General features: G+C 45.3%; 1 protein-coding gene across 1 annotated transcript in view; it reads left to right on the top strand.

Moving 5' to 3' along the window:
- The window catches only part of LOC133563657 (potassium/sodium hyperpolarization-activated cyclic nucleotide-gated channel 3-like), a 71,598-nt gene that overhangs the window by 3,813 nt on the left and 43,893 nt on the right, over positions 1-23,892 (top strand). Inside the window, exons 2-3 of the mRNA XM_061917917.1 lie at positions 13,105-13,528; positions 23,591-23,752. Of these exons, the coding sequence (XP_061773901.1) occupies positions 13,105-13,528; positions 23,591-23,752 (586 nt within the window). The remainder of the gene's footprint in view (positions 1-13,104; positions 13,529-23,590; positions 23,753-23,892) is intronic.

Below are 23,892 nucleotides of genomic sequence, written 5' to 3'. Positions count from 1 at the left end.
TGTGTGATGGTATGGGGGTGTATTAGTGTGTTGTAGTCAGCATGTGTGATGGTATGGGGGTGTATTAGTGTGTTGTAGTCAGCATGTGTGATGGTATGGGGGTGTATTAGTGTGTTGTAGTCAGCATGTGTGATGGTATGGGGGTGTATTAGTGTGTTGTAGTCAGCATGTGTGATGGTATGGGGGTGTATTAGTGTGTTGTAGTCAGCATGTTTGATGGTATGGGGGTGTATTAGTGTGTTGTAGTCAGCATGTGTGATGGTATGGGGGTGTATTAGTGTGTTGTAGTCAGCATGTGTGATGGTATGGGGGTGTATTAGTGTGTTGTAGTCAGCATGTGTGATGGTATGGGGGTGTATTAGTGTGTTGTAGTCAGCATGTGTGATGGTATGGGGGTGTATTAGTGTGTTGTAGTCAGCATGTGTGATGGTATGGGGGTGTATTAGTGTGTTGTAGTCAGCATGTTTGATGGTATGGGGGTGTATTAGTGTGTTGTAGTCAGCATGTGTGATGGTATGGGGGTGTATTAGTGTGTTGTAGTCAGCATGTGTGATGGTATGGGGGTGCATTAGTGCCCAAGGCATGGGTAACTTACACATCTGTGAAGGCACCATTAATGCTGAATGGTCCATACAGGTTTTGGAACAACATATGCTGCCATCCAAGCAACGTTATCATGGACACCCCTGCTTATTTCAGCAAGACAATGCCATGCCAAGTGTTACAACAGCGTGGCTTCGTAAAAAAATAGTGCGGGTACTTTCCTGGCCCGCCTGCAGTCCAGACCTGTCTCCCATGGAAAATGTGTGGCGCATTATGAAGCCTAAAATAGGACAACAGAGACCCCGGACTGTTGAAGGACTGAAGCTCTACATAAAACAAGAATGGGAAAGAATTCCACTTTCAAAGCTTCAACAATTAGTTTCCTCAGTTCCCAAACGTTTATTGAGTGTTGTTAAAAGAAAAGGTGATGTAACACAGTGGTGAACATGCCCTTTCCCAACTACTTTGGCACGTGTTGCAGCCATGAAATTCTAAGTTAATTATTATTTGCAAGAAAAACAAATAGTTTATGAGTTTGAATATCAAATATGTTGTCTTTGTAGCATATTCAACTGAATATGGCTTGAAAAAGATTTGCAAATCATTGTATTCTGTTTATATTTACATCTAACACAATTTGGTGACTTTTGTTAACTTTAAACTCCAAAACCATGTTTAAAAGTAGCTTCAGTCCTCTGTTAGTCCACATATATCATCCTTTCTTGCTGTGACCCACCATTGTTGTTTTATGCCGCCTCCAGAAATGACGTTTTGGATGTTTGTGATTGGCTAAAATGGTCGTTAGTTTAAGCGGTGGCTCATTATCGTTAAGGCGGCCGCCTTAACAAGAAAACGCTGCAGGAAACTTTCTATAGTTGAAGACTTACAGTCATTTGAAAAGCACACTGCACATCATTATGGCGGCGACAGTTTTGATGTTAAAGGTCGAAAAGAATCACGTAGAATGTCCGGCTGGCTAGATTGAAAATAATGTGCCGCATGTGCATTCTGTCCAGGTCTGGACTTGTGGAATGAAAACCTGGTTAATATCAAAGTGCATTCATAGCGTTTGTGCAGGTGTACTTCCTGCGTGCAAGCTGAGGCAGGACAGCGACTGCAGGTGTCGCAATAATCCTGTGGCTACAGGAGGATTCATTCCTGCAAATGATCCACTAAGACTTAATTACACGTACTGGAAAGGCCACACTTTTCATGACTGCTAAATGATTGGACAGCACACAAAAAACACAACATAGCCCGTGAACATTCAGCAGACTAAAAAAATGTCGCCAGCAAAATAATCTCATTCATCGTCTCGCTTTGCGTCGTGCGGATTGATTAAAGGCTCGCATCAGAGCAGGGGTCGCAGGGGTCGAAGAGGGGGGTAATCAAAAGAGGCTAACATGACCATTGAGGGTATTAAAAGCACACATCAGGTCGGATTAATACAGCTCAATTAGTCTAATGGCGGAGGGATGTTGTGGTGAGCGCCATGGAAGGACAGATTGGAAGGCAGCCGACACACCCAGCCGCGTGCGAGGTGGTGTGGAAGGCGGCCGACACACCCAGCCGCGTGCGAGGTGGTGTGGAAGGCGGCCGACACACCCAGCGGCGTGCGAGGTGGTGTGGAAGGCGGCCGACACACCCAGCCGCGTGCGAGGTGGTGTGGAAGGCGGCCGACACACCCAGCGGCGTGCGAGGTGGTGTGGAAGGCGGCCGACACACCCAGCCGCGTGCGAGGTGGCGTGGAAGGCGGCCGACACACCCAGCCGCGTGCGAGGTGGCGTGGAAGGCGGCCGACACACCCAGCCGCGTGCGAGGTGGCGTGGAAGGCGGCCGACACACCCAGCCGCGTGCGAGGTGGCGTGGAAGGCGGCCGACACACCCAGCCGCGTGCGAGGTGGTGTGGAAGGCGGCCGACACACCCAGCGGCGTGCGAGGTGGTGTGGAAGGCGGCCGACACACCCAGCCGCGTGCGAGGTGGTGTGGAAGGCGGCCGACACACCCAGCGGCGTGCGAGGTGGTGTGGAAGGCGGCCGACACACCCAGCGGCGTGCGAGGTGGTGTGGAAGGCGGCCGACACACCCAGCGGCGTGCGAGGTGGTGTGGAAGGCGGCCGACACACCCAGCCGCGTGCGAGGTGGTGTGGAAGGCGGCCGACACACCCAGCGGCGTGCGAGGTGGTGTGGAAGGCGGCCGACACACCCAACCGCTTGCGAGGTGGTGTGGAAGGCGGCCGACACACCCAGCGGCGTGCGAGGTGGTGTGGAAGGCGGCCGACACACCCAGCGGCGTGCGAGGTGGTGTGGAAGGCGGCCGACACACCCAGCCGCGTGCGAGGTGGTGTGGAAGGCGGCCGACACACCCAGCCGCGTGCGAGGTGGCGTGGAAGGCGGCCGACACACCCAGCCGCGTGCGAGGTGGCGTGGAAGGCGGCCGACACACCCAGCCGCGTGCGAGGTGGTGTGGAAGGCGGCCGAAACACCCAGCGGCGTGCGAGGTGGTGTGGAAGGCGGCCGACACACCCAGCCGCGTGCGAGGTGGCGTGGAAGGCGGCCGACACACCCAGCCGCGTGCGAGGTGGCGTGGAAGGCGGCCGACACACCCAGCCGCGTGCGAGGTGGCGTGGAAGGCGGCCGACACACCCAGCCGCGTGCGAGGTGGTGTGGAAGGCGGCCGACACACCCAGCCGCGTGCGAGGTGGTGTGGAAGGCGGCCGACACACCCAGCGGCGTGCGAGGTGGTGTGGAAGGCGGCCGACACACCCAGCCGCGTGCGAGGTGGTGTGGAAGGCGGCCGACACACCCAGCGGCGTGCGAGGTGGTGTGGAAGGCGGCCGACACACCCAGCCGCGTGCGAGGTGGTGTGGAAGGACATGGACTTTTAGTCCACCTTTTAGCTCATGTTTCTAAAACAGTGTACACTACTGAATTGGGGTCTTATGGCCACTTATGTGGACACTTATACTGCCATCTGGTGGTGTCAGAAGAGTATAACATACAATGGAATTCGGGAAAAAAAAGTGTAAAAATAAGAATTAGCATGTCACTAAACATGAAGTTCACGTGTGTGTACTTATGGACTAAGTACATCATATGAAAAGATGATTCTTAGTTTTTATTCTAATTAGTGTACAAGAAGCCAAAATAGCAAAGAGGAGGAAAAAAGCATGTAAACAAACAACTTGGGACTTAAGAGGTTAAGAACAAGGCAGACGTTTTTTTCAAGTATATTTCATATATTTTCCCACTGTAACATTGCACAGAGTTTGGAACAGTAACACTGTGTTTCCATTAGGGTTGTCCCGATACCAATATTTTGGTACTGGTACCGAGACCAAAATGTATTTCGATGCTTTTCGATACCTTTCGATACTTTTTTAGATAAAGGGGACCACAAAAAAATAGCATTATTGTTGTTGTTTTTTAACAAAAAATCTTATGGTTCATTAAACATATGTTTATTATTGTTATGTTGTCCTTAAATAAAATAGTGAACATCAATCAATATTTATTTATATAGCCCTAAATCCCAAGTGTCTCAAAGGGCTACATCCTCGGTTCAGATCCCACATCAGGGCAAGGAAAAACTCAACCCAGTGGGATGACAATGAGAAACCTTGGAGAGGACCACAGCCTATTATTGTGAGAGTCCATAGTGGATCTAACATAATAGTGTGAGAGTCCAGTCCATAGTGGATCTAACATAATAGTGTGAGAGTCCAGTCCATAGTGGATCTAACATAATAGTGTGAGAGTCCAGTCCATAGTGGATCTAACATAATAGTGTGAGAGTCCAGTCCATAGTGGATCTAACATAATAGTGTGAGAGTCCAGTCCATAGTGGATCTAACATAATAGTGTGAGAGTCCAGTCCATAGTGGATCTAACATAATAGTGAGAGTCCAGTCCATAGTGGATCTAACATAATAGTGTGAGAGTCCAGTCCATAGTGGATCTAACATAATAGTGAGAGTCCAGTCCATAGTGGATCTAACATAATAGTGTGAGAGTCCAGTCCAGTCCATAGTGGATCTAACATAATAGTGAGAGTCCAGTCCATAGTGGATCTAACATAATAGTGTGAGAGTCCAGTCCATAGTGGATCTAACATAATAGTGAAAGTCCAGTACATAGTGGATCTAACATAATAGTGAGAGTCCAGTCCATAGTGGATCTAACATAATAGTGTGAGTCCAGTCCATAGTGGATCTAACATAATAGTGTGAGAGTCCAGTCCATAGTGGATCTAACATAATAGTGTGAGAGTCCAGTCCATAGTGGATCTAACATAATAGTGTGAGAGTCCAGTCCATAGTGGATCTAACATAATAGTGTGAGAGTCCAGTCCATAGTGGATCTAACATAATAGTGTGAGAGTCCAGTCCATAGTGGATCTAACATAATAGTGTGAGAGTCCAGTCCATAGTGGATCTAACATAATAGTGTGAAAGTCCAGTCCATAGTGGATCTAACATAATAGTGTGAGAGTCCAGTCCATAGTGGATCTAACATAATAGTGTGAGAGTCCAGTCCATAGTGGATCTAACATAATAGTGTGAGAGTCCAGTCCATAGTGGATCTAACATAATAGTGAGAGTCCAGTCCATAGTGGATCTAACATAATAGTGAGAGTCCAGTCCATAGTGGATCTAACATAATAGTGTGAGAGTCCAGTCCATAGTGGATCTAACATAATAGTGTGAGAGTCCAGTCCATAGTGGATCTAACATAATAGTGTGAAAGTCCAGTCCATAGTGGATCTAACATAATAGTGTGAGAGTCCAGTCCATAGTGGATCTAACATAATAGTGAGAGTCCAGTCCATAGTGGATCTAACATCATAGTGAGAGTCCAGTCCATAGTGGATCTAACATAATAGTGAGAGTCCAGTCCATAGTGGATCTAACATAATAGTGAGAGTCCAGTCCATAGTGGACCTAACATCATAGTGAGAGTCCAGTCCATAGTGGATCTAACATAATAGTGAGAGTCCAGTCCATAGTGGATCTAACACAATAGTGAGAGAGTCCAGTCCATAGTGGATCTAACATAATAGTGAGAGTCCAGTCCATAGTGGATCTAACATAATAGTGTGAGAGTCCAGTCCATAGTGGAGCTAACATAATAGTGAGAGTCCAGTCCATAGTGGATCTAACATAATAGTGTGAGAGTCCAGTCCATAGTGGATCTAACATAATAGTGAGAGTTCAGTCCATAGTGGATCTAACATAATAGTGAGAGTCCAGTCCATAGTGGATCTAACATAATAGTGTGAGAGTCCAGTCCATAGTGGATCTAACATAATAGTGAGAGTCCAGTCCATAGTGGATCTAACATAACAGTGAGAGTCCAGTCCATAGTGGATCTAACATAATAGTGTGAGAGTCCAGTCCATAGTAGATCTAACATAATAGTGAGAGTCCAGTCCATAGTAGATCTAACATAATGGTGAGAGTCCAGTCCATAGTGGATCTAACATAATAGTGAGAGTCCAGTCCATAGTGGATCCAACATAATGGTGAGAGTCCAGTCCATAGTGGATCTAACATAATAGTCAGAGTCCAGTCCATAGTGGGTCTAACATAATAGTGTGAGAGTCCAGTCCATAGTGGATCTAACATAATAGTGAGAGTCCAGTCCATAGTGGGTCTAACATAATAGTGAGAGTCCAGTCCGTAGTGGGTCTAACATAATAGTGAGAGTCCAGTCCATAGTGGGACCAGCAGGAGACCATCCCGAGTGGAGACAGGTCAGCAGCACAGAGATGTGTCCAACCGATGCACAGACGAGAAGTCCAACCTGGATCCCGACCCTGGACAGCCAGCACTTTATCCATGGCCACCGGACCAGGATTAGTGATTTAAAAGTAGCTAAAACATTGCCAACTGAAGATGGACGTTAGCTGCTAGCTAGCTAGCCATGTCTTAAATCAGATCTTCCTGAGGGTGTTTCAGTGCTATAACTTCACTTTATTCCTACTTTTTAAGCCAAAATGTGTCCATTCTCCCATTTCTGTCTACACACTGTGTCTGCTTCTAAGTACTCAGTGATTGTGCACTGCCGAACGTGCTCCTCTGCTCGTAAAACCAGCAATGTGATGATGTAATAACGTGCCCGGGAACTGGTACTTTTCAAACAGAGTACAGTACTGATTTTGATTCATAAGTACGGCGATACTGTACTAGTACTAGTAACATAATTGGTGATTACATGGAGTACATATATTTTGTTTCTATCGAAATAGAAAAAAATAATAAAAATAGAGAGTGAAAAATAATAAAAATAGAAAATAGGTCCAGTAGAAAATATACATTGTAAACAAAGAGAGGAAGCTAACATAGATACTAATAAATACATGAATAAATACATAAATACTAATAATAATTTCATGTCAAATTATTAGTATTTGTATTTTTAAAAAATGGTTTGAATGTTTGCTGATATATTCTTGCATAATTAAGTTAACATTGTTTGCGATTACATGGAGTATATATGTGTTGTTTCTATGGAAATAGAAAAAAAGAATGTGTTTAGTTAGGAAAATGACAGTACTTTATTGATACCTACTGTATTATGTCCGGGCAGCACGGTGGAAGAGGGGTTTGTGCGTCTGCCTCACAATACGAAGGTCCTGAGTAGTCAAGTTTCAATCCCGGGCTCTGGATCTTTCTGTGTGGAGTTTGCATGTTCTTCCTGTGAATGCGTGGGTTCTACTCCGGCTTCCTCCCACCTCCAAAGACATGCACCTGGAGATAGGCCCCTCCCACCTCCAAAGACATGCACCTGGGGATAGGCCCCTCCCACCTCCAAAGACATGCACCTGGGGGTAGGCCCCTCCCACCTCCAAAGACATGCACCTGGGGATAGGCCCCTCCCACCTCCAAAGACATGCACCTGGGGATAGGCCCCTCCCACCTCCAAAGACATGCACCCGGGGATAGGCCCCTCCCACCTCCAAAGACATGCACCTAGGGATAGGCCCCTCCCACCTCCAAAGACATGCACCTGGGGATAGGCCCCTCCCACCTCCAAAGACATGCACCTGGGGATAGGCCCCTCCCACCTCCAAAGACATGCACCTGGGGATAGGCCCCTCCCACCTCCAAAGACATGCACCTGGGGATAGGTTGATTGGCAACACTAAATGGTCCCTAGTGTGTGAATGTTGTACATCTGTGTTGGCCCTGTGATGAGGTATCAACTTGTCCAGGGTGTACCCTGCCTTCCGTCCGATTGTAGCTGAGATAGGCGCCAGCGCCCCCCACGATCCCAAAAGGGAATAAGCGGTAGAAAATGGATGGATGGATGGATGTATTATGTCCAGGCTTTGGAGGAAGTGGCGATCCACATCTGGCCCCCAAGCCTTGAGTTTGTCACCTGTTGTCTTGCATATCTATTATTGTGATTATGAGGATGATTATGCAGCAATATCATGACTTGTGAGCTGCGATACAGGTGTGCGTTGATGTGATGGCGGCCCTGAGCTGCGATACAGGTGTGTGTTGATGTGATGGCGGCCCTGAGCTGCGATACAGGTGTGTGTTGATGTGATTGCGGCCCTGAGCTGCGATACAGGTGTGTGTTGATGTGATTGCGGCCCTGAGCTGCGATACAGGTGTGTGTTGATGTGATGGCGGCCCTGAGCTGCGATACAGGTGTGTGTTGATGTGATGCGGCCCTGAGCTGCGATACAGGTGTGTGTTGATGTGATGGCGGCCCTGAGCTGCGATACAGGTGTGTGTTGATGTGATGGCGGCCCTGAGCTGCGATACAGGTGTGTTTATGTGATGGCGGCCCTGAGCTGCGATACAGGTGTCCGTTGATGTGATGGCGGCCCTGAGCTGCGATACAGGTGTGTGTTGATGTGATGGCGGCCCTGAGCTGCGATACAGGTGTGTGTTGATGTGATTGCGGCCCTGAGCTGCGATACAGGTGTCCGTTGATGTGATGGCGGCCCTGAGCTGCGATACAGGTGTGTGTTGATGTGATGGCGGCCCTGAGCTGCGATACAGGTGTGTGTTGATGTGATGGCGGCCCTGAGCTGCGATACAGGTGTGTGTTGATGTGATGGCGGCCCTGAGCTGCGATACAGGTGTGTGTTGATGTGATGGCGGCCCTGAGCTGCGATACAGGTGTGTGTTGATGTGATGGCAGCCCTGAGCTGCGATACAGGTGTGTGTTAAGCCCCCGCCAGCATGCAGGCAGCTGCCAGATAAGTACCTCCCGTCCAAATGTCATCCTTCTCTTCCAGCTGTCCCCATCGGTCTAATCTCCTTTCCAGCTTTTTAAGCCTTTTTGTGTTGACTTTGCTCCTAACTCCTCTCTCTTTGTGCTCTTTAACCGAGTCGCACTCTGACCCAAATCGTGCAAGATTCCTCTCCGGCCGAAGTCCACAGTTCGGGTACGGCAGCAGATTATGCGGGATGTTTGTTACGTGCAGGGTCAGCAGGACGGACATAAAGCCCCCCCCCAGCTGTTGTGATGTTGGCCAGCACAAAGAGGTGCGCGGTCCATCATGCTGACTGCTCAACATCTGGCTGATGGGAGCTGACATGGATTCCCAGGAGATAACGCTGGATTTAGCCAGAGAGGGGATGAGCAGTTAGGACCCCCGTGTCACTGCAGAGATGACGGGCGGGTGAAGACAGCTTTTTGGACGGACAACACAGAAATACAACAAATGGGACTTGATCCCAAACCGGGGCCCCTCTTTGAGAGGCGGACTCCAGGTAGCCTTGGATGGAACATCTTTCTTCTTGCACAATAACTTACTGAACAACATAAGGTAGACCACCTGTGTCAAACTCAGACCCGGCCCCACATGTCATTTAATGTGGCCCTCAAAGTGCATACTTCATCTTTCTTACTACCGTATTTTTCCAACCATAGGGCGCACCAGACTATAAGGCGCACTGCCAATGAACAAGTCTAGTCAGGTCTTTTTCCATACAAAAGGCGCACCTGAGTACAAACCCCGTTTCCATATGAGTTGGGAAATAGTGTTAGATGTAAATATAAACAGAATACAATGATTTGCAAATCCTTTTCAAGCCATATTCAGTTGAATGTGCTACAAAGACAACATATTTGATGTTCAAACTCATAAAATGTATTTATTTTTTGCAAATAACTTAGAATTTCATGGCTGCAACACGTGCCAAAGTAGTTGGGAAAGGGCATGTTCACCACTGTGTTACATCACCTTTTCTTTGAACAACACTCAATAAACGTTTGGGAACTGAGGAAACTAATTGTTGAAGCTTTGAAAGTGGAATTCTTTCCCATTCTTGTTTTATGTAGAGCTTCAGTCCTTCAACAATCGTATTTTACGCTGCATAATGCACCACACATTTTCCATGGGAGACAGGTCTGGACTGCAGGCGGGCCAGGAAAGTACCCGCACTCTTTTTTTTTTACAAAGCCACGCTGTTGTAACACGTGCTGAATGTGGCTTGGCATTGTCTTGCTGAAATAAGCAGGGGTGTCCATGATAACGTTGCTTGGATGGCAGCATATGTTGTTCCAAAACCTGTATGGACCTTTCAGCATTAACGGTGCCTTCACAGATGTGTAAGTTACCCATGCCTTGGGCACTAATACACCCCCATACCATCACACATGCTGGCTTTTACACTTTGTGCCTATAACAATCCAGATGGTTCTTTTCCTATTTGTTCAGGAGGACAAGACTTGCACAGTTTCCAAATATAATTTGAAATGTGGACTCGTCAGACCACAGAACACTTTTCCACTTTGCATCAGTCCATCTTAGATGATCTCGGGCCCAGAGAAGCTGGCAGCATTTCTGGATGTTGTTGATAAATGGCTTTCGCTTTGCATAGCAGAGCTTTAACTTGCACTTACAGATGTAGCGACAAACTGTATTTAGTGACAGTGGCTTTCTGAAGTGTTCCTGAGCCCATGTGGTGATATCCTTTAGAGATTGATGTCTGTTTTTGATACAGTGCCGTCTGAGGGATGGAAGGTCACGGTCATTCAATGTTGGTTTCCGGCCATGCCGCTTACGTGGAGTGATTTCTCCAGATTCTCTGAACCTTTTGATGATATTATGGAGTGTAGATGTTGAAATCCCTAAATTTCTTGCAATTGCACTTTGAGAAAGGTTGTTCTTAAACTATTTGACTATTTGCTCACGCAGTTGTGGACAAAGGGGTGTACCTCGCCCCATCCTTTCTTGTGAAAGACTGAGCATTTTTTGGGAAGCTGTTTTTATAGCCAATCATGGCACCCACCTGTTCCCAATTAGCCTGCACACCTGTGGGATGTTCCAAATAAGTGTTTGATGAGCATTCCTCAACTTTATCTGTATTTTTTGCCACCTTTCCCAACTTCTTTGTCACGAGTTGCTCGCATCAATTTCTAAAGTTAATGATTATTTGCATTAAAAAAATTGTTATGAGTTTGAACATCAAATATGTTGTCTTTGTAGCATATTCAACTGAATATGGCTTGAAAAGGATTTGCAAATCATTGTATTCTGTTTATATTTACATCTAACACAATTTCCCAACTCATATGGAAACGGGGTTTGTAAGACTGTTTTATTTTCCTTCAATGGTGCAAAGTCTTATGCTTTTCAGCACAGTGTCTTTTCTGCATACGTGTCTGTCAGCAGCACCTCCAACTCGCAACTGCTCATTATCTCACGGCTGCTGCTAGTAAAGGCGACAGGTGATTAGATAACAAGGCACACCTGGACCACTTACGCACCTGCCGCGGGCCTGGCAACAACTCGTTCCGTGGCAGACCCGCAGGCCACGCCCCCCCTCCACAGTCTCATATTACGATTTTTTTTTTCTAAATGTAAAACACATCCCTGTGACCTGCATCAGTGTTTTTCAGCCTTTTTTGAGCCAAGGCACATTTTTTGCGTTGACAAAAATGCGGAGGCACACCACCAGCAGAAATCATTAAAAAAAACGAAACTCAGTTGACAGTAAAAGGTCGTTGTGGCAATAGTTGGATATGACTTTAAAACATAAGCAAGCATGCATCACTATAGCTCTTGTCTCAAAGTAGGTGTACTGTCACCACCTGTCACATCACACCCTGACTTATTTGGACTTTTTTGATGTTTTCCTGTGTGTAGTCTTTTACTTCTTGTCTTGCGCTCCTATTTTGGTGGCTTTTTCAAATTTTGGGGTATTTTCCTGTAGCAGTTTCATGTCTTCCTTTGAGCGATATTTCCCGCATCTACTTTGTTTTAGCAATCAAGAATATTTCAGTTGTTTTTATCCTTCTTTGTGGGGACATTTTTGATTGTCATGTCATGTTGGGATGTACATTGTGGACGCCATCTTTGCTCCACAGTAAGTCTTTGCTGTCGTCCAGCATTCTGTTTTTGTTTACTTTGCGGCCAGTTCAGTTTTAGTTTTGTTCTTCGTAGCCTTCCCTAAGCTTCAATGCCTTTTCTTAGCGGCACTCACCTTTTGTTTATTTTTGGTTTAAGCATTAGACACCTTTTTACCTGCACTCTGCCTCCTGCTGTTTATGACATCTCCAAAGCAATTAGCTACCTGCTGCCACCTACTGATATGGAAGAGTATTACAGGGTTACTCTGCCCAGCTCTAGACAGCACCCACACTCAACAACAACACATACTTTGCAGACTATAATTACTGCTTTGCGAAAAATATTTTAAACCCAAATAGGTAAAATTGGCACAGCAGATTGTATCTCACGACACACTAGTGAGCCGCGGCACAGTGGTTGACAGACTCTGGTCTAGAGTACACTTATTAAAGATTAAAAAGGAAATTTGTTGGCGATTATCACAATTAATTTTGAGTTAACTTTGAACAAAATGCTATTAATCCTGAATAAATATTTTAATCATGTAACAGACCTAAATTAAACCTTTGTTATAATCATCGGCGGTTACTCAAAGGAGTATGACGATCCTCCTGGTAGGGGTGTGTCCCTTTATGGAAGACACCTGTGCGTGACTTTGTTTTTCGTGGGGAGACTGGTGCACAGACAGTCACCACACCATCCTTGACAGAATCGGGTCAGGGTCCAGTGGCATGGAGTCCGAGACGACTGGGGACCCTTTTCTGCTGCAGCCTTCTTTGCCATTGCAGCCATTTTGGTAGTTCTTGAATCTACTGTCTTCTGCCTGCTCCGCTGTTGAGGTCTTCACCGTATGAGGCACTAGGGGTTAACTTCCTAGTGCCCCAAGACCCCCACTGCCTAGGACACTTGTTATAAAATCTCAACCTGATACAGGGCAGTTTATTCAGACTAACTACTTAGCGAATCAATGGCATGAATGCTTTTGGCTTAGTTTTTACGGCCTTCCTGGTATTGTATTCTTTTTTCCGCCCCCAGATTGTCACATCCTCAAATTGGTTGTTGTATTCTGCCCTCGGTGCTACATCCTAAACACTTACCAGGATGGGTAAAAAAAAAAGAATCACATTTGTTTGTTTTGTATTCAACTCCTGAATCAGTGCAAGCCGGCCTGTCTCTTTGCTGCATTGTAGTTAGTGCACTGATGTTTTCTTTGTTCTTGGACTATGTTCTGTGTGTGTGTGTTAGGTTCTACTGGGATCTGACCATGCTGCTTCTGATGGTGGGAAACCTGATCATCATCCCTGTGGGCATCACCTTCTTCAAGGACGAGCACACGCCGCCCTGGATCGTCTTCAACGTGGTTTCCGACACCTTCTTCCTGATGGACCTGGTCCTCAACTTCCGCACTGGCATCGTCAAGGAGGACAACACGGAGATCATCTTGGACCCTCGGCAAATCAAGATCAAGTACCTGAAGAGTTGGTTTGTGGTGGATTTCATCTCCTCCATACCCGTGGACTACATCTTTCTCATCGTGGAGACTCGTATCGACTCTGAGTTTTACAAGACGGCCCGAGCGCTGAGGATCGTGCGCTTCACCAAGATCCTCAGCCTGCTGCGCCTGCTGCGCCTTTCCAGGCTCATCCGCTACATTCACCAGTGGGAGGAGGTAGAACCCACAAAAGTCAAATGTATTTCATTACACTCACTGATGAGTTGCAGTAGCTACTGTATGTCATTCATCCAGGTCTTTGTCCTCTCGGGGCATTCTATTGGTCGCAACTGGACTGTTTGGTTTGTCTTGGAAGACGCTTCGCCGCTCAGACTTCATCAGTTCCTGCTCATAGACTCAGATTAATCAAATGGAGTCCGGCGGCTGCTGCCAAAACCAGGACCAAGCAGTCCAGTTGCAATCGATTGAATGCCCTGAAGTTAAAGGAGGTTAAGTTAAAGTACCAATGATTGTCTCACACACATGTCCTCTGCATTTCACCCATCCCCTCATGGACTTGGATTGGTCGGATCTAGTCCAGTGGCTTGTGCTAAAACCCTAAATATTTATACTACATTATTATAATATATATAGATACAAAATAAATGGTTGACAAATTAGCAGAAAAAGGCGAAAATAATGTTTTAAGAACTCACGTCAGTCAATGTTCCACCACTGATCGCCAACACGTTATTCAGAGCTGATATCGAGACAAATGTCCCCAATCTTCTCTGCGGTTCAGAAAATATTGACTTTGATTGCACAGAATTCTTGAAATTCACACAAATGTGCCAGTATTGAGACAACTATTGTCAGGTTCAAACACTGATGACATCTATTAAACAAGACAAGGAGCAAAGAATTAAACAGAGACAGAATTCAATTTGGCTCAATTGAGGAGAAACGTCTGGACTGTACTCTTTGTACAGTTCCACCACGCTCTGACCAAAGATTGTACGCCTCCTCTTTTATTTGGACTCTCCCTGATTACATGGCAACAGCTGTTTCTAAGGAAGGGGGGTCATAAACAGCCATCGCCTTTGATTACAAAATATTTCAAAGGAAAGGTTGGTTCAAAGAAAAGGTCGTAAATAGGGTTCAAAGAAGAGGTCTTAAAAACACCTCCCTAGGGAGGCGTTCAGGTGGCATCCTGACCAGATGCCCGAACCACCTCATCTGGCTCCTTTGAGCTCCTCCTGGATGGCAGATCTTCTCACCCTATCTCTAAGGGAGAGACGCACCACACGGCGGAGGAAACTCATTTGGGCCGCTTGACCCCGTGATCTTGACCTTCGGTCATGACCCAAAGCTCATGACCATAGGTGAGGATGGGAACGTAGATAGACCGGTAAATTGAGAGCTTTGCCCTTCGGCTCAGCTCCTTCTTCACCACAACGGATGGATATAGCGTCCGCATTACTGAAGACGCTGCACCGATCCACCTGTCGATCTCACCATCCACTCTTCCCTCACTCGTGAACAAGACTCTGAGGTACTTGAACTCCTCCACTTTATAATCATAGTGAATAATGACAAGTTATCCATCCATCCATTTCCTACCTTTCAGCTACATTCGGGCGGTAGACGGGGTACACTCTGGACAAGTCGCCACCTCATCGCAGAATGACAAGTTATATTACTATTTATTTTTAACTCATATTCTTGCATATTTATATTGAATACGCTCAGTGGCCTAGTGGTTAGAGTCTCCGCCCTGAGATGGCTAGGTTGTGAGTTCAAACCCTGGCCGAGTAATACCAAAGACTATAAAAAATGGGAGCCATTACCTCCCTGCTTGGCACTCAGCATCAAGGGTTGGAATTGGGGGTTAAATCACCATAAATTAATTCTTGGGCATAGCACTGCTGCTGCTCACTGCTCCCCTCACCTCCCAGGGGGTGATCAAAGGGATGGGTGAAATGCAAAGGACACATTCAGGAAGTATCCACAATGCTACGGATACTTCCTGAATGTTTCACACCACTAGAGATGCGCGGATAGGCAATTATATCATCCGCAACCGCATCACTAAAGTCGTTCCTGACTCTTCCTGACTATATTTTACACCCCGCGCCCCCAACCCCGCCCGCCCACCTTACCGACGCACGGGGATGGGGTGTTTGGTGCTAGCAGGGTGTATAATATAGTCAGGAAAGTCATGGACGCAAAGGATTCTGGGTATTTGTTGCGTTTATGTTGTGTTACTGTGAGGATGTTCTCCCAAAATGTGTTTGTCATTCTTGTTTGGTGTGGCTTCACAGTGTGGTGCATGTCAGTAAGAGTGTTAAATGTGTTTATATAACAACCATCAGTGTACTCTGTGTCACCCAGAATGCCTTACAGTCGTGTGCGTGTGTCTGCGGATGCCACACACAACATGATGCTGGACTGGCACACAGTCTGTACATGTTGTAGAAGGCGTCTAAGACAATGGCTTCAAAGCACGCCCTTATTCTTGTTATCTGGGTGACCGCCAGCAGATATTTGCGAGAATGTTTGCGGCTCCTATTGTCTTCTTTACTTTGTGACACGGGTCAAAATGGCTCTTTGAGTGGTAAAGGTTGCTGATCCCTGAACTATGTAAATATATTTCCGAATGGTTCAACCGCCACCCGCCCGAATCTATTTAAAATCTATTTTTTTCGTCACGTCACCCGCCCGACCCGCAGTTTATCCACGGACTCTGCGGATGAGACCGCAAGCGGCGCATCTCTACACAGCACACATTGCTTGTCAAGTGCTTTCTTTGGACTCTTATTGAGCTCGCAAACTTAAAAAGAAACACTTAAATAGCACACAAACTAGCACTGAACACAAAAAGCCATCAGCCCGCCCACAATGGCTGTGCTGCCGGGCACAAAATGGATGAATGAATTATTGGTACGCTGAGAAAAAGTTTGGTTTGTCTTCGAAGACGTTTTGCCTCTCATCCAAGTAGACTTCATCAGTGAGCTCGACTCCATCTGACCAGTCTTAAGTCTATGAGCAGGAACCAATGAAGCCTACTGAGATATTGACACCAGCCGCTAGACTAGATCTGACCAATCTAAGTCTTTAAGACTAGATCTAACCAATCTAAGTCCAAGACTAGATATAACCAGTCTAAGTCTAAGAGCAGGAACTGATGAAGCCTTCTGAGGTACTGACACCAGCCGCTAGACTAGATCTGACCAGTTTAAGTCTTTAAGACTAGATCTAACCAATCTAAGTCCAAGACTAGATCTGACCAGTCTAAGTCTATGAGCAGGAACTGATGAAGCCTACTGAGGTATTGGCACCAGCCGCTAGACTAGATCTGACCAATCTAAGTCCAAGACTAGATCTGACCAATCTAAGTCTTTAAGACTAGATCTAACAATCTAAGTCCAAGACTAGATCTGACCAATCTAAGTCTTTAAGACTAGATCTAACCAATCTAAGTCCAAGACTAAATATAACCAGTCTAAGTCTAAGAGCAGGAACTGATGAAGCCTTCTGAGGTACTGACACCAGCCGCTAGACTAGATCTGACCAATCTAAGTCTTTAAGACTAGATCCAACCAATCTAAGTCCAAGACTAGATCTGACCAGTCTAAGTCTATGAGCAGGAACTGATGAAGCCTACTGAGATATTGACACCAGCCGCTAGACTAGATCTGACCAATCTAAGTCTTTAAGACTAGATCCAACCAATCTAAGTCCAAGACTAGATCTGACCAATCTAAGTCTTTAAGACTAGATCTAACAATCTAAGTCCAAGACTAGATCTGACCAATCTAAGTCTTTAAGACTAGATCTAACCAATCTAAGTCCAAGACTAGATATAACCAGTCTAAGTCCAAGAGCAGGAACTGATGAAACCTTCTGAGGTACTGACCCCAGCCGCTAGACTAGATCTGACCAGTATAAGTCTTTAAGACTAGATCTAACCAATCTAAGTCCAAGACTAGATCTGACCAGTCTAAGTCTATGAGCAGGAACTGATGAAGCCTACTGAGGTATTGGCACCAGCCGCTAGACTAGATCTGACCAATCTAAGTCCAAGACTACATCTGACCAATCTAAGTCTTTAAGACTAGATCTAACCAATCTAAGTCCAAGACTAGATCTGACCAATCTAAGTCTTTAAGACTAGATCCAACCAATCTAAGTCCAAGACTAGATATAACCAGTCTAAGTCTAAGAGCAGGAACTGATGAAGCCTTCTGAGGTACTGACACCAGCCGCTAGACTAGATCTGACCAGTCTAAGTCTTTAAGACTAGAGCTAACCAATCTAAGTCCAAGACTATATCTGACCAGTCTAAGTCTATGAGCAGGAACTGATGAAGCCTACTGAGGTATTGGCACCAGCCGCTAGACTAGATCTGACCAATCTAAGTGAAAGACTAGATCTGACCAATCTAAGTCTTTAAGACTAGATCTAACCAATCTAAGTCCAAGACTAGATCTGACCAATCTAAGTCTTTAAGACTAGATCTAACCAATCTAAGTCCAAGACTAGATATAACCAGTCTAAGTCTAAGAGCAGGAACTGGTGAAGCCTTCTGAGGTACTGACACCAGCCGCTAGACTAGATCTGACCAGTCTAAGTCTTTAAGACTAGATCTAACCAATCTAAGTCCAAGACTAGATCTGACCAATCTAAGTCTTTAAGACTAGATCTAACCAATCTAAGTCCAAGACTAGATATAACCAGTCTAAGTCTAAGAGCAGGAACTGATGAAGCCTTCTGAGGTACTGACACCAGCCGCTAGACTAGATCTGACCAGTCTAAGTCTTTAAGACTAGATCCAACCAATCTAAGTCCAAGACTAGATCTGACCAGTGTAAGTCTATGAGCAGGAACTGATGAAGCCTACTGAGGTATTGGCACCAGCCGCTAGACTAGATCTGACCAATCTAAGTCCAAGACTAGATCTGACAATCTAAGTCTTTAAGACTAGATCTAACCAATCTAAGTCCAAGACTAGATCTGACCAATCTAAGTCTTTAAGACTAGATCTAACCAATCTAAGTCCAAGACTAGATATAACCAGTCTAAGTGTAAGAGCAGGAACTGATGAAGCCTTCTGAGGTACTGACACCAGCCGCTAGACTAGATCTGACCAGTCTAAGTCTTTAAGACTAGATCTAACCAATCTAAGTCCAAGACTAGATCTGACCAGTCTAAGTCTATGAGCAGGAACTGATGAAGCCTACTGAGATATTGACACCAGCCGCTAGACTAGATCTGACCAATCTAAGTCCAAGACTAGATCTGACCAATCTAAGTCTTTAAGACTAGATCTAACCAATCTAAGTCCAAGACTAGATCTGACCAATCTAAGTCTTTAAGACTAGATCTAACCAATCTAAGTCCAAGACTAGATATAACCAGTCTAAGTCTAAGAGCAGGAACTGATGAAGCCTTCTGAGGTACTGACACCAACCGCTAGACTAGATCTGACCAGTCTAAGTCTTTAAGACTAGATCTAACCAATCTAAGTCCAAGACTAGATCTGACCAGTCTAAGTCTATGAGCAGGAACTGATGAAGCCTACTGAGGTATTGGCACCAGCCGCTAGACTAGATCTGACCAATCTAAGTCCAAGACTAGATCTGACCAATCTAAGTCTTTAAGACTAGATCCAACCAATCTAAGTCCAAGACTAGATCTGACCAATCTAAGTCTTTAAGACTAGATCTAACCAATCTAAGTCCAAGACTAGATATAACCAGTCTAAGTCTAAGAGCAGGAACCGATGAAGCCTTCTGAGGTACTGACACCAGCCGCTAGACTAGATCTGACCAGTCTAAGTCTTTAAGACTAGATCTAACCAATCTAAGTCCAAGACTAGATCTGACCAGTCTAAGTCTATGAGCAGGAACTGATGAAGCCTACTGAGGTATTGGCACCAGCCGCTAGACTAGATCTGACCAATCTAAGTCCAAGACTAGATCTGACCAATCTAAGTCTTTAAGACTAGATCCAACCAATCTAAGTCCAAGACTAGATCTGACCAATCTAAGTCTTTAAGATTAGATCTAACCAATCTAAGTCCAAGACTAGATATAACCAGTCTAAGTCTAAGAGCAGGAACTGATGAAGCCTTCTGAGGTACTGACACCAGCCGCTAGACTAGATCTGACCAGTCTAAGTCTTTAAGACTAGATCTAACCAATCTAAGTCCAAGACTAGATCTGACCAGTCTAAGTCTATGAGCAGGAACTGATGAAGCCTACTGAGGTATTGGCACCAGCCGCTAGACTAGATCTGACCAATCTAAGTCCAAGACTAGATCTGACCAATCTAAGTCTTTAAGACTAGATCCAACCAATCTAAGTCCAAGACTAGATCTGACCAATCTAAGTCTTTAAGACTAGATCTAACCAATCTAAGTCCAAGACTAGATATAACCAGTCTAAGTCTAAGAGCAGGAACTGATGAAGCCTTCTGAGGTACTGACACCAGCCGCTAGACTAGATCTGACCAGTCTAAGTCTTTAAGACTAGATCTAACCAATCTAAGTCCAAGACTAGATCTGACCAGTCTAAGTCTATGAGCAGGAACTGATGAAGCCTACTGAGATATTGACACCAGCCGCTAGACTAGATCTGACCAATCTAAGTCCAAGACTAGATCTGACCAATCTAAGTCTTTAAGACTAGATCTAACCAATCTAAGTCCAAGACTAGATCTGACCAATCTAAGTCTTTAAGACTAGATCTAACCAATCTAAGTCCAAGACTAGATATAACCAGTCTAAGTCTAAGAGCAGCAACTGATGAAGCCTTCTGAGGTACTGACACCAGCCGCTAGACTAGATCTGACCAGTCTAAGTCTTTAAGACTAGATCTAACCAATCTAAGTCCAAGACTAGATCTGACCAGTCTAAGTCTATGAGCAGGAACTGATGAAGCCTACTGAGGTATTGGCACCAGCCGCTAGACTAGATCTGACCAATCTAAGTCCAAGACTAGATCTGACCAATCTAAGTCTTTAAGACTAGATCTAACCAATCTAATTCCAAGACTAGATCTGACCAATCTAAGTCTTTAAGACTAGATCCAACCAATCTAAGTCCAAGACTAGATATAACCAGTCTAAGTCTAAGAGCAGGAACTAATGAAGCCTTCTGAGGTACTGACACCAGCCGCTAGACTAGATCTGACCAGTCTAAGTCTTTAAGACTAGATCCAACCAATCTAAGTCCAAGACTAGATCTGACCAGTCTAAGTCTATGAGCAGGAACTGATGAAGCCTACTGAGGTATTGGCACCAGCCGCTAGACTAGATCTGACCAATCTAAGTCCAAGACTAGATCTGACCAATCTAAGTCTTTAAGACTAGATCTAACCAATCTAAGTCCAAGACTAGATCTGACCAATCTAAGTCTTTAAGACTAGATCTAACCAATCTAAGTCCAAGACTAGATATAACCAGTCTAAGTCTAAGAGCAGGAACTGATGAAGCCTTCTGAGGTACTGACACCAGCCGCTAGACTAGATCTGACCAGTCTAAGTCTTTAAGACTAGATCTAACCAATCTAAGTCCAAGACTAGATCTGACCAGTCTAAGTCTATGAGCAGGAACTGATGAAGCCTACTGAGGTATTGGCACCAGCCGCTAGACTAGATCTGACCAATCTAAGTGAAAGACTAGATCTGAGCAGTCTAAGTCAATGAGCAGGAAGTGTTGAAGTCTACTGGGATGAGACGCAAGAGGTCTTGTGAGACAAACTAAACAGTCCAGTTGTGATCTATTGAAGGCCCTGAGACCTGAATGAATGACAACCACCATAGACATTTGGTCAATTAGATTATTTTAAATCCGTCCATGTTTTGTAAATTGAAACGTTTGTGCAAGGAAGTCTTCTTGAATTGAGTTTCCAAAGTGTAAATTCTTGTAGTGTTCCCTGACTACTTGGTGGTTCTCAAACTGCAGTCCCAGTCCAGGTATGGAATACATTGATATTTGAGCACCCACTGAAGTTCTATGTTGAAATATCAACTTCAAAGTTTGTACAGTGGCCGTGCCAGCGATCTGAGGGTTCCTGGTTCAATCCCCACCTTCTACCAACCTAGTCACATCTGTTGTGTCCTTAGGCATGACACTTCACCCTTGCTCCTGATGGGACCTGGTGAGCGCCTTGCATGGCAGCTCCCACCGTCAGTGTGTGAAGGGGTGAAGGTGGAAGTCGTGTCAAAGCGCTTTGGGCTCCTTAAAAAGGATTAGAAAAGCGCTATACAAGTACAACCATTTACCATTTTACCAACATGTAGGTTTTCTGGTGTACAAAGTGTTTGTCGTGAATTCATCTACAACTTTGGAGGGAGGGGCGTGGAACAACAATTTAACATACACGGCTGTGTGACAATCGCTTGCGGTTGTGCAGGTTCCAAAGACCACCAAGGAAGGACATTCTGGCGAGCAGGTTTAGACTTCTTTTGTTTTTCAATAACAAAATCTCTTCTGGGTTGCTTTCCAGCCTTGCCGTTTGCTGCTCGCTCTTTTGCCCCGGCTTTTATGCTCCGTGCGTCTTCTTCTTCCTCGGGCTCTTTGTCGCTCTTGCTTAGCATCCGCTTCTCTGGTTTCTTTCTCCCTCTCTCTCCCCGATGTTTACGACTGCCGCCCCTAATACACAGTTCGAGAGGATTACTTCATTGTGCCCAGCTGGGCCATCCACGCACCTGATAATAATTGTGGCGTCGATCCCGGCACGCCCCACCTCGCTGCTTGCTCGCCGTCCCCGCCTCCTCGCCGCCATCTTGGAGCGGGCTCCGATGTGCCCTGCCTCGCTGTCAGACTGCCAGTTCCGCCTGTCCACAGGCTGATTTAGTGCGACAAAAACTGGTCGGAAGTGCCAATAACGGATATTACAGGAGCTTCTATTGTTTTTATACTCAGAGAAGACACATTTGAAGACGATTCGGAGTTGGCGAGAACTCTTCGGTTTTTATGAAATCCGACCTTAGCGGGTGTTCCAGTTGAAACTACCAACTCGGAATTTGAAAATGTAGACTTTTCCAGTAAAAATGGAACACAGCATAAGTTAGGAGTGTAATGCTACACAAACATTTTGGTTCGGTACGTACCTCGGTTTAGAGGTCGCGGTTCGGTTCATTTTAGGTACAGTAAGAAAACAACAAAATATACAGTTTTTGGGTATTTATTTATCAAATTTGTAAAAAAAATGGCTTTATTCTTTTAACATTGGGAACACTATAATAATTCTGCCCACATTAATCCACATTAAACTGCATCAAGTTGTTGTTTTGATGAAATAAAATGACACAACTTCCTCATATAAAAAGTGCAACATTAAACAGTTTCAAGTCAACTCATCATGCTTCATTTATTACAGCATTTGGGAAGCCTGTAGTTGATTTTTATTATGTAAATGTTATAATTTTGTCAACATGTGATAGCAGGGACCCTGCATTTTACAGCTTTTCTCTCCGTAAAACACACACACACACACACACTTACACACACGCACGCACGCACGCACCGCAAAATGAGCTAACGTTATGCTAAAAGCTAATTAGCCTTCACCTCAAGCCAGGACTGCGAACAAGCAGAGCTGCAGTTTAAGTTTCTAGAAGGTCAACGGGCTCACAGTGATGTTAGTAATAGTTGACTGGGAGGTGTTTATTATCATTTGGGGAGAGTACGCTGCCTTATGCTCACCTGCTAAACACCTATCTGCTGGACGCTGAAGCATTGACTACATGCGCCCTGAATACACACTGCTGATTGGCTGTTACTGCTGTACATGTAACCAATCAGATGGTTGTGTGGGCGGGACAATGCTGGGTGCTGAGACAGAGGCAGAAGAAGCAAAGCAGCTTGTTAAGACTTTCACTTAGAAACTTGTTTGTTACACCCGCGTAGCGAGACGGTTTAATACAAATACACCCCTACTTAGTACATGAATTCTCAATCATTTAGAGAACTCTCTTGAGCCTGAAACAAAAACCAACACTCATTTAACCGTAATATCGGCGCTATCTTCTTTTTTTTATAATGCCCTTTCACCATAGGCCACTAATATTGCATACAGGTTGTTACGCAACACTGTTCTAGCCTTTTGTTCTCGGTAGAAGATTAAGAGCACTATGGTCCACATAGGAGGTTTTGTAGCCCAGGACAGACTCCACTTTGCAAATCCTCTGATTGCATGAGTGACGATTCAAATTTCATGGCTGTATTTACTGAGGGATATTCATGTCATTGTTTCACTTCCATTAATGCTGATAATCTGTGTGTGTGTCTCAGGTTTTCCACATGACCTACGACCTGGCCAGCGCCATGGTGCGTATCATGAACCTGATCGGCATGATGCTGCTGCTGTGTCATTGGGACGGCTGTCTGCAGTTCCTGGTTCCCATGCTGCAAGAGTTCCCTCCTGATTGCTGGGTCACCCGGAATAAGATGGTGGTATGTTTTGCTTATTTCCATTAAAGGGGGACATACTATGCAAAAGCAACTTCTCTTACCCCTTGGAACTTGTTTTTGTGGATCTGCAGAAGTCCTGGAAATTTAATGGATTGGAGGCATTGCAGAAATAGTTGCAAACC

The sequence above is a fragment of the Nerophis ophidion genome, linkage group LG12, assembly GCF_033978795.1.
Source record: "Nerophis ophidion isolate RoL-2023_Sa linkage group LG12, RoL_Noph_v1.0, whole genome shotgun sequence".
NCBI lineage: Eukaryota > Metazoa > Chordata > Actinopteri > Syngnathiformes > Syngnathidae > Nerophis > Nerophis ophidion.
The sequence above is the reverse complement of the archived record's forward strand: the minus strand, read 5'-3'. Positions and strand labels throughout refer to the sequence as shown.